An 11,890-nucleotide genomic window follows, 5' to 3' on the forward strand; every position below is an offset into this window, starting at 1 on the left:
TCTGGGTATTGGCTGTTTGTCTGAATTCTTTTTGAAATGTTGTAGCTTTTTCTACCTTTTTTAAAATGTCAATACAGCTTTTACCGGCCCTGAAAAGTTGGCACACGAAATTCGTTTATACTGACGTAGTTTTATAAAGGACATATGTATCTGTTCAGAAAAAGGCTAAGTTGGGAACACTGCTGAAGTGACAAAAGAGAGTGTCGAAGCCGAAGCACATGGCGAAGCACACGAAATGCGTTTATACTGTGTATGTGCAGCAGAACGCCGGCAGAGACAAATCCTATGCTCACTGTATAGAAGGCTGGGCACCGCTGATCTAAGCCCATTTTCATATTGTGATCAATATTCAAAATGAGCTTAAATCTAAAACTTCTGTAATTTTTAAGCTGGAATTCAAAAATTTTAAAATACTTGAACTAAACTTTGTTATACAACTTATCCCCGTAAGGCATTACAAACTCCCATTTATTACAAAATTCATCTTTGTTTTATTGAATATCAAAATAAATTAATTGCTAAAAAATAGCTACAAAAAAATTCTAATTGCGCGCCGTTCGTAGTTTTGGATCAAATTAACAGTAGCCGCTGTTTTGTAAATTGTAACAGCTGTTCTGTTTGTTTACCTGTTAAACTCAAAATGGCTATGTTATTTGAAATAGTGTAACCATATGAAAATAAATTTTATTGTTTTCCGCTTTTCTCGCGAGTGTCACACTGGTGAAGAGCAGTAGTCCCAAACAACAATGCGCACGCAAAAATAAAATGGGTAAGATTGAAATAAAAACTGCAAATATGTGTTAAAAAGTATGCTCAAATTGTAAATGAATCAATACTAAAATGCATACGAGTGAAAAGTGATTGTAAATAAAGAAAACACAACTGTTTTCTGTGCTGGAAAAATAGTATCTGCTACATAGTAGTATCTTCCGTGTCTGAATGTGAAGACAGTGTGTTGGTGTGTGTGTGTGTATTGGCCGATCGATTTTATTTTGCAAATTCAAGGACAACTGCTAATCCTACGGGATAGCTTTGCCGATGTATGTAATTACAACGCCCAGCGGTCATTTGACTTGAACAGGAAAATGCACACAAATGAACACAGACACAAATACAATAACAAAATAAAAAACAAACAAGCGGATGTGGTCTGTTTCCATGGAATTTATTATCTCAATGAATGTCGAATGCTGCGCTGATGACTCAAAATTGCAAATCCACGGCATTTAACGGACATTATCAGGCAATCTGTGTACACACAAAATACAAATATGTATGCAAGTATGTATGTGGGTGTGTGTGTGTGTGTATATATAAATGTGTTGCGTTGTTTCCTTTACAAAGGCAAACAAAAACACGACAATGACAAATGCTACGGGTTGAGAAAGACAACAACAAGAAGCAGCAAAGGCAACCAGAATATCTGTGTGGATCTGTTTGAATGTGTGTGTGTGTGCCTGCAGTGTGAGCGGGAGATAAAGATATTAAAATGAAAGAAATGAAAATATTTTAAGGCTGCCACATGAGGGCGCCGCCGCCACCAATGAATGGAAATTAAGTTAAGCAAATGTATTGGCGTTTTTATTTTATTTTTTTTTTTGGTTGCGGGTATAGAAATCTATACCACCCACACACACACACATACACACAAATAAATACACATCTGTGTTAACATTGAATATTATGGAGTGCAGCTGTTGTTTGGTCTCCGATACGCCGCATGCATACTTAAGTTAAGTATGCATTTATATACTCGTATTTATTTTTATATTTTTCTGTATCTTCCAGAGTGTCCACAGATTGATTTATATGAATTCCTCACCGAGTCCGAGCTGCAGCAGTACTATAATGCCATCAAGTAAGAGTTCTCTGACCTAAATTGACCAAAAGAATGGTATTCTGATAATAACTAGTATTCTGTAGTACTTAAATTCGATATATTTAATTAGTGGCCTGCATGCTGAGCTTAATCAATCACTCCATAGACATATTATCGAAAACAGCTTTCCGTTTTTATGTTTTTTGCTTTGATAAACGTAGCGACATTTTTATTTATTTAGTGAGCTGCACACTGAGCTTAATCAACCACTTGACTTGTTTACATTTTTCTCCCTATCTCTTTTACTAAATAGAAACGAATTAAAAATAACAAGTGCAGCTCAATTTAAATATGCAACGGATGAGGATTTACGTTTTATTGGTCTATCGCGACCGGAAATCCGAAGACTGCGTAAATTCTACGAGAAGCACTTTCCCCACAGTTACCTCAGCAAGATAAAGCGGCTTCTCCAAGCGCCCGCCACAATAGTAAAGCGTGAGGATGGCGTGGGCGGACAGGCGACAAGTGATTGCAACAGCAGCACGGCAGCAACCACAGCAGTTACACGAAATGGGGGCAGCTCACCGGGCAGCAAGGTGCCCAACAATAAGCACATTATTCCAGCTGATTCCATTAGCGTCAACAAGCAGCTGGGCATCGGGGAGTTCGGCATTGTGCAGCAGGGTGTCTGGACAAATGGCAGCGAGCGGGTGAGTCTCCCCCCCTCCCCATCCCCTCCCTTTTTCAGTTTCCGGTTGAGTTGAGTAATTAATTCCGTCCGTCTGTTGTACAGATTCAAGTGGCCATCAAGTGCTTGTGTCGCGAGCGTATGCAATCGAATCCCATGGAATTTCTCAAGGAGGCGGCGATAATGCATTCAATCGAGCACGAGAATATTGTGCGTCTTTATGGCGTGGTGCTGGCCACCGATTCCCTGATGCTCGTCACTGAATTGGCGCATCTACGTTCCTTGCTCGAGTGCCTTAAGGATTCCGGATTGCGTGTCAGCTTCCTCACGATTCCCACACTCTGTGAGTTCGCTCTGCAGATTTGCAATGGCATGCGATACCTGGAACAGAAGCGACTCATACACAGGGATTTGGCTGCCAGGAATATTCTTGTCTTTAGCAAGGATAAGGTGAAAATCTCGGACTTTGGCCTGTCGCGTGCGTTGGGCGTGGGCAAGGATTACTACAAGACAAACTTCAATGTGAATCTTAAGCTGCCGATAGCTTGGTGTGCTCCCGAGTGCATCAATTACTTGCGTTTCACCAACGCCTCCGATGTATGGGCCTACGGCGTTTGTCTCTGGGAGATGTTCTCCTATGGCTTTCAGCCCTGGGCAGCGCTGACAGGGCTGCAGATACTGGAAGCCATCGATGCGCCCAATTACCAACGCCTGGAGCAGCCAGACTGCTGTCCCCGCGAGTACTATACGTTAATGATGAAGTGCTGGCAGGATGACGCCGCCAAGCGTCCAAAGTTTAGCGAAATCTACGAACAGCTGCCGGATATGAAGCCTGAGCAACTCAAGGCTGTTGTCAACTGCGTGGAGCCGAAGAAGGATCATTTGTTGTATCGCCAGGGAGACATTATCAGTGTGCTCGATCGCAACACTGGAACACCCTTCTGGAAGGGTGTGCTGAGCACCGGCAAGACGGGTTACTTCAATCCCTCGAATACGGTTGCCTTTCTGGAGGGATTGCCCTGCTCCAATCGGGATTCCTTTAGTCGCGTGGGCGACCATCGCATCAGCAAGCGTAAGCTGCGAACGGAGATGATTTCCAAGCCGCAGAATGACTTTAAGCACACAGGACATGTGGGCATTGATGGAGCCACCTTTGGCGACATTGCCTTCCTTGGCAGCTCCCAAAATGTAAGAGAAATCATTTGTCTCTCCCAGTATTATAATTTAATATCTATTCCCATTTCATTGGACAGTATAATCATGTGCCCAAGCAAATTGTGACGCCGTACAAACCGTCAGAGGACATTGAACAGACACCTTTGCTGCTGCCACCAACTCCGACCAGTCCCGACTCTCTCCAAACGGCCAGTGGTTATTTCCCCGAGGGTGCTGGTACCTCAATGAATCCCACGTTTATTCCCTCCACGGAACACACGCCCAAATTGATACCGAACAATGGACAGAGCTCCTTTGACTTTGCTGGCTCAAATCCCTTTGCCTCGCACAAACTGGATGAGGAGCAGCTGGCGTATGCTCTGCAGAACAACAACTATGGCGTCGATGGCAAGAGCATTCACTCCGAGACCAATTGGCGTGCCAGCTCACGTAATGCAACCGATGATTTGCACGAATACCACGAGATATCCGATGATGAAATCACCGGCGATAAACTGGACTTTGGACCTTCACTTTTGGATGAAATAAACTCCATGTTTGGCTCGATAAGCGGCGCCTCGGGCAGTCAGCCAAAGTCACCGGACTTTGATCGTGTGAACACAAAGAATGAATTCGCTGAAATGTCGGCAAAATATGGACATAAAAGTGGCGACACCAATGGCAATAAACATGGCCTGCTGTCGAAGAAGAAAACTGCCACAGGCACTGTAAAGCCCATTTCGGTCAAGGATGAGAAGATTCTGAATCATGCCATTGAAATTGCCAATGAGATCAGTGCCAGGTGAGTCATCAAATGAGTCTCCACTTAAAGTCTCATATTTATTTCCTCTTATTTTTTTTTTACTAATTACAGATCGATGATTGACTTGGTCTCGGATCACACTCCAGCCACGCACAGTCCCAAGCGCAAGTTCAGCTTTCGTTTTCCTCATCTAAGCAGCGGAGGCAACGACAAGGCGAGCAGCGTCGTTGGAGGCGCCACTGGCAACTCGGCGCTTACGCCCACACACGGCAGTGCATCGCCCTTCTCGAAAAAGAAGAACTTTACGGAGGAACTGCAGAGCATACCCGATATCCAGGTAGACAAAGTTTTTAATATTTAAATCTATATTTAAAGAGTCAGGATTAGTGTAGAGCTAGTTATAGTTATGTTGTTTGATCCGTCGTTATTATTCCCTTGCAGAGGATATTGTAATATTGCTCGAAGAATGGACGATGCATTGGAGAAGTCGTGCCAGATTTCATTATTTATATAAACTCTTGATCAGGAGTGGTTCTAGCCATGCCAAACTAGTTTATCCGATTTTAAACAATATTGACAAATGAATGAAAAAAATGGACAGTGATTCAAATATATAGGTAAACTAATGAAAAATTTATATCCGCAAGGAAATCGGTTAAGATTTGACAAAATTATGACGAATTGAAGCTTTTAGATAAGCGTCAAAGGGAAAAAGTTTGGACAAAAGTGGACAGTGATGAAAGAAAAATATTTTTGAATTTTGATACAAAATAAAAATAGAGTTAAAAAACAGATAAAATTGACATTCCGCAAGGAATTCGGTTAAGGTTGTGCAAAGTTATGAGAGTTTAAAGTTTACAAAAAAGTTCAGGAAAAAAATAGACAGTGATGGAATGGTTTAAATCGGACTACAATGGCTGCTATAAAAACAATCAGTTGAACATAGAATACACTGCTCTGCAAGCATATCAATCTTCGGTGTGTCGAAGATCACCTTTCTTTCTAGTTTTCTAATTTGGCGGTCTTTCTTGTCTTCACATTCTCTCTCTCTTTCTCTCATTTTTCAAACATTCCCCCTCATTCCACGTTGTAATTCCGTTCATTCCCTTTGCTTTATTTTGGTTGTTTGTTTTTTGTGACCTTTCGTTTCGTTCCGACTTCCTTAAACTCACGATCATCAAGCAGCGATTTCGTTCCTTGAGCGAGATTAAGAACAGCTCCGAGCTGCGTATTCCAATCTTTGACAAGGAGAGCTCTGACTTTCTCTTTGAGAAGTCTCGCGAGATTCTCTGTCGACCCTTAAACAGAGAGCGGAGTAACGAGGAAGCGAGAGATTTGGAAAGGGAACCAAAGAACATTAATGATAATATCATGGATATTGAGAACACTCTAAAGGCGCTCAACTTGGACTTTATGCACACGTACACGGAGCTGGACAAGAGTGACTCCAACGATACGATTCTGAACGACCAGGTGCCTCAGTTGCTGGGCTCCTTGGACGATGGCATCGGCAGTGCCAATGGCAGCCTCAAGTCGGCTGTCTACAGTTACAGCAATGGGGTCCAGACCATGTTTGACTTCAATGCGGCGACCAGTCACCTGGACAAGCATCTGCAGTACATGCACAACCAGGCGCAGCTGCAGAGTCAACAGCTGACGAGTGCCACGGAGCAGAAGCTGCACGAGGACAAGCGGAGCAGCACACCGGACACGGGATTCGCCTCGAGGGACACGAACATCTCGTTGTCGCGTCGCAGCAGCCAGAAGAGCAGCTACAGTCCACAGGAGAGCTACTTCCCCATCAAGGGGGAGACACTGTACAGTGCTCCGCCGGTGGTGATGAGCAGCGGCTACGAGAGATTCGGACAGGCAACCAAGCAGCTTCTGGCCAGTGCATCTCCGGTCAAGTCCTCCTTCCTAAATGCCAGCAGCAGCGCAGTCTATGCGGTGGCCACCAAAAGCTATCGCCAGCGTTCCACATCCTTCAATGAGAGCTTCCAGCCCATTTCCCCCGTGTTGTCGGATATCAAGTCCAGCTCGCGTCCACCGCCAGCGACACAGCCACAACAGCTGCCACTGCCCCGACGCAGTGCATCTTACAAGCCACGCTCGATTCGGGCACGCACGCTGCGCCGACTTAGCTACAATCCCATGACTCTGGACTCGAGCAGCTCCTCCAGCGGCGGCGAGGAGTCCAACAAACCGAATCTGGCGCGCTCCGAGTGTGATATTCGTGCTCGTGTCCAGGCCAGCTCGAGCAGCTCCCTGTGCCGTCGTCGTCGGGCGGGTCTCCATCATCGGCAGGTGCAGTCTGCCTGCCAGGATGAGCGGGATGCCATCATCTCGCCACGTCAACTCTATGGCTCCAATTCCAGCATCAAATCGGCTCCTCACTACAATCTCGCCGGCAATCGACGCAGCTTCCATCGACCTGGAGCCGGTTACGAGCAGTTCCATTACGACGAACGCATCTACGACTTTGGCGGACGTGGACCGGGCAACAATTACAAGGCACAACACGCGCTGTTGGCCCCAACGCCATCTCAGAAACTTAGCTCCGGCTCGGGCTCCTCGTCGGCTGCCTCGTCGGCGGTGGCAACATATCGTACTGCCTCCTCCACGGCTGCAGTGCCTCCGCGTCCAGTGAGCGGCGTCACGTTGCATGAATTTGACATCAGTCGACTAACGGGCAAAAGTCCCACGTCCACCAACTTTGTGGGCAGTTCGCCGGATGAGTTGAAGCAGCGATCGCATCTCGTCAAGCCGCAGCGTCCCACGGAGTTCCATTGGCCCGAGAAGATACATGTGTCCACTGTAAAGCAACACGAATTGCATTGGCGGCAACTCCAACAACAACAACAACAGCTTCCCTTGGTGATACCAGCTGGAAGGGATTCCAGTGACAGCAGCTCATCCTCGAGCACGGAGAGCGGAGATGAGTTCCAATTCCGACAAGAATTCATTGCACCAAGGATTCCGCCCAGTCCGGCTCCATAACTAAGGAAAATGCTGAAATATGTTCTCAATTTACTATTCGGACATGTGCTCTCGGATTAATCCATTGATTAAATCTACGTGTACGGTGTGGTGTGGTGTGTTTTGTTGTAGTGTGGTGTGTTACCATCTGGTGTGTTGTGTTGTGTGTCGAAAAGTAAATTGCAGAAAATATTTACAGCCGTTTGAAATATTTTTATGATAATAGCATATATAGATATGGATTTTTGATGGATTTGCATTTTGTTGAGAGTGTGCCTTATTTGGAAACACGCAAGACCTCTCAGAACGGATAATAATACAGTGGAATGCGCTTAATTGCACCAATACTTAAATGCCTGAATTATGTCATAAATTAAAAAAATAAACAAGATTACCAAAATTTAACTAAAATAAATGATAATAATTTTATAATAATGCGCCCAGTTTTGCAATTAAGCACATTACACTGTACTCACAATGTGCACACTTTGCGCACTTGTTTTGATGTCAGATATAATGTCAGTTACAGATACAGATACAAATACAGATCAATTCAATTGGGAATTACATTAAGCAATAAAGCAAAGAAAACTAGGGGAAAAGAAACCCTTAATAATAAATAAATACCATAAGAATCAGCTCAATAATATTAAAGCAATATTAATTAAACATATTTAGTAGCAACAAGAAGAAGAGACAAATTTAACTTAACTGAACTGTTGAAAAAACTTCCAAATTTAAAGACAGAAACAAATTAATAGAAATATTAAGGGTGACTCTCACTTAAAAGAATAAAGCTAAATTTCCTAACTGATCATTAACTTCATTCTCATCAAATAGAGCTTCTGATTGTCTGGCAGTCAATCAAATAATCAATAAATCAGCTTAGGAATATCAGTGTTAAAATATTTGATATTGATCTAAACGAAAACACCTCATACAAACTTATTTAACAGGGTATAAACAACAAAAACAAAATACACACAAAAAAAAACAACGACAGTCATCGACACACACACTGATAACAGAGAGACACACACACACTCAAGTTGACAATCCTTTTTTCATCGCCAACGACATTCCAAAGCAATTAAACTCAAAAAAAAGAGATAAAATATATATTGTCCGAAAACTCGTACATATGCAAATGAGTATTATGTGCCATATCCTTACGCTTGCATTTTTACTATATATAATAAAATATATATATTATACATACTTTATAAAATACTGAGAAAATACAGTCGCAAAAGACAAAATTTAGTTATACACGTTTGCATGGGAAAATATCTCAAATTACTTACTTGTAGATCTATAAGAAAAATGTATTTTCATCTTCTAAAAACACTACGATTGTAAAGCAAGTTGATCCAAGTTGTCTACACTTTTTTATAGAGAGCTCAGATGAAAGAGATATATATATAGATATGAATATTCTTTAAACACAATAATGATTTGTCGCATTCTATGCATTTATTAATAATGATAACCGAAATGGAATACGAAAAAGCCCAAAATATATATAAGTACTTATATACAAAGTTTATATACATAACACTACTTATAATTGAATGTTCATACAATTCATATCTATTTCATATAGCATTACTTACAAGATTACACAACAAATTGATATATTGATATTCTAAAATATGCGTTCAAAGCGTTTCACAACCAAAAAACCAACAAAACCTAAACTTAAACTAAAACTTTTTCCAAGTAAATTATATATACATATATACAAAGTTTGCATTCTAAGAACCAAACAAAAAAAAAGAAGACAAAAACCAATTGGTAATCAAAAAAGTTGTGTATATTTAAAGGGATTTAATAAAGCAAAACAAAAACCCCAAGAAATCGGCTGAGATTAATAACTTCCCAACTTGACAGTTCTTAACATGGTATCCTTTCAGCGCGCTGTTACTAACCTTTGTCTGTTATGTTAACACTATTTTTTTTACATATTTGTGTTAACATTTTTATTTATTTACATAATTGCTTTATTAACATTGATTTTAGTTTACACTTGTTTTCTTACATATTTCTGTTATTATTTTGATTATCGTTTCATTCCGCACAGTCGCTGATTGGGGAGGAGGGACGCGAGGCGTACAACAGCCTGATCGAGCGGAAGGGGGGCATGCTGGATATGGGGATCAGTCCTGCGGCGACGCTGCTGCGTCACATGGACACGGATGAGTTTGAGCTGATGAATGCCAAGACGCTGCCGCGTCGCCTGGGCAGTCAGCTGAGTCATCCGGCGACTGCTGCTCTGGAGCCACTGGCAGTCATCAGCTCAGCAGCGACAGCAGAGTGTCTACGACCACCGCGTCCCATGACGTTGCCCACGCGAGGAGCAGCTCAGCGGAGGGAGCGGAGAGCGGAGCAGACGAACGGAGCGGAGCGTGTGGAGCGACAGAGCGATGAGAATCGCAATTCAGTGGGAGCAAATGAATCCTGCGAGAGTCCCAGCTACATGACACATCCGAGCTACAAGTTCCCTGATCCACAGGAGCCGAATCCGCTGCCATTGCCATCCCGTGAGGGCAAAAAGCAGGTGAAGACCAGCACCAAGCGGCATGTGCGCAAGTATCCATTGATTATACCGGCCAACGGTGTCCAGCGCACGCTAAACAAGCTGGCGGATTTCAGTGAGGATGCCATGATAAAGATGCCACAGCACCAGCATCAGCAGCCGGCGCGTTCCATTGAAGTGGTGGCCGCCGTGCGCTCCAACAGCGTCTGCCGGCGGTCGGAGTCCAGGGAATATGAGAATATGTCGGCGGTAGCAGGAGGAGGAGGTGGAGGAGCAACTGCATCAGCGCATACCTATCAGAATTTGGAGAAACTGACGCCAGCCGATGCCGCGGGACTGACAGACAGTGCATCGCTTCAGTTCGAGTCCATACTGGAGGCGGACATGGGCAAGGACGGAGTACTGCAGTCACCGGACGTGACCGATGGCTTCTACAACTTCTCCATTCAAAAGGAGCACTACAACAAGAGCAAGGACGTGGGCTTTGAGCCAACACAGATTTCTGGTCTCTATGTGAACGACGACGAGCTGCGGAATCTGGACAAACCTCTGGCCAGCAGCAGCAGTTGCACCACCTTGGACTCCGCTGCAGTTCCTGAGGAGATGGCGCCCACAGCAGCTTCGGCAGAGGCAGCAGCAGCAGCTGTAGCTGCAGCGGAAGCAGCCACAACGGAGGCGGTTCAGGAGGGTCCAAGTTCGAGACGCTTTGGTGGCACGGACAATGAACTGGCTGGCAATGCGCTCTTCAAGAAGGTGCGCGCCTCCGTCAATCTGGCCATGAATCGCAGCTCCGTCAACGGCAGCGATGGAGCTAGCAATGGAGCAACTGTAGTCACTGCCACGCCTCCACAGAAACCACAAACGGAGGCAGAATATTTTGCTGCCAGTGCCGCTCGTTTGGCCGACTCCAATTCCGTGAGCTGTGAGGATCTACTCGAGTTCTCTGACAAGAAACCACGGGGCTGCGAGCGTGGCGTCGACTCGGATGAAGTGCGCATCATGGTCAAAGTCTTAGGCAAGGATGTAAGTAATATCTTGAAAATTTTAAAGTTTCTTGTAATTTTTCTTTCAATATTCTCACAGAGCACGCCAACACGCTGCCTCGGCGCACTGGAGTTCATCAACTGGGATGTGCACAAGTCCATCAAGCTTATTAAACTCCAAAACATGCTATCGGACATGGAACTCAGTCTGTCAGCTGCGTTTGAGGCGTTGCAGCAACAGGAATGGGATCTACACACCACAGCCGTCAAGTTGAAGGGAATCAAACTCTGAATATGGAATGACTAAGATGGGATTATTTAAAAATTCCCTCACACACACACACACAAGGAAACCCTGTGCCTGTTCAAAACAAACCTCCTTGGCCTTATCATCTACTTCAACATAATTGTATCTGTAGCATTTCAAGTTCGTTTTTAGTTAGTTATCGTATCTAAGACATCCTTAAATCGAACTTAACTTAATCACTGCTCAAAATGTTTCTAACACAATTCATACGTTAATCACAATGTATGAACGAATCTCAGCATGTACTTATCCGATAATGCAACTATTCTAGTTATTAATTAATTATATAAATATCTATCAACTATATCACATAATTTGTATGTACTGTACCTTCCTATATCGCCAGATTTGCATGCAATCAAACATATTAAAGAATTACATATAATTTACAAAATAAATACATTCTGTAAAATCAACAAAGAAAATATTATCATTACTTTGAATAAATTTTTATATTTACATTATATAAAATATGATACAAAATATTCTGTTAGCCATTATAATATTAAAACATTTTTTTTCTTCAAGTGCAGTTTCAAAAAAATTTGAATTCTAAAAATCCTTATTAATTTATAGTCCTTGGGTGTGATAACTCGAAATTTGACTATCCTTGAGAGCAGCTTAAAATCGTTGCCAATTGATTAAGGAAAATATTTTTGAGGA

At 43.1% G+C, this 11,890-nt stretch overlaps 1 protein-coding gene across 2 annotated transcripts; it reads left to right on the forward strand.

Annotated features, from left to right (window-relative positions):
* Nucleotides 1–648: 648 nt before the first annotated feature.
* LOC117783522 (activated Cdc42 kinase-like) lies at nucleotides 649–11,652 on the forward strand. 2 transcript variants are annotated; one of them, XM_034620947.1, is made up of 8 exons: nucleotides 670–769; nucleotides 1,789–1,858; nucleotides 2,133–2,529; nucleotides 2,613–3,695; nucleotides 3,761–4,464; nucleotides 4,537–4,762; nucleotides 9,482–10,960; nucleotides 11,021–11,652. In XM_034620947.1, the coding sequence occupies exons 1-8, from the start codon at nucleotides 766–768 to the stop codon at nucleotides 11,210–11,212; spliced, it is 4,155 nt and encodes a 1,384-aa protein (XP_034476838.1). In that variant the 5' UTR covers nucleotides 670–765; the 3' UTR covers nucleotides 11,213–11,652. The 2 variants fall into 2 exon arrangements, with proteins under 2 accessions (XP_034476837.1, XP_034476838.1); XM_034620946.1 differs by lacking the exons at nucleotides 9,482–10,960; nucleotides 11,021–11,652 and adding an exon at nucleotides 5,611–7,987 and having other exon boundaries at nucleotides 649–769.
* Nucleotides 11,653–11,890: the final 238 nt, after the last annotated feature.

Source organism: Drosophila innubila (assembly GCF_004354385.1).
Source record: "Drosophila innubila isolate TH190305 chromosome 2R unlocalized genomic scaffold, UK_Dinn_1.0 1_C_2R, whole genome shotgun sequence".
Taxonomy (NCBI): Eukaryota; Metazoa; Arthropoda; class Insecta; order Diptera; family Drosophilidae; genus Drosophila; species Drosophila innubila.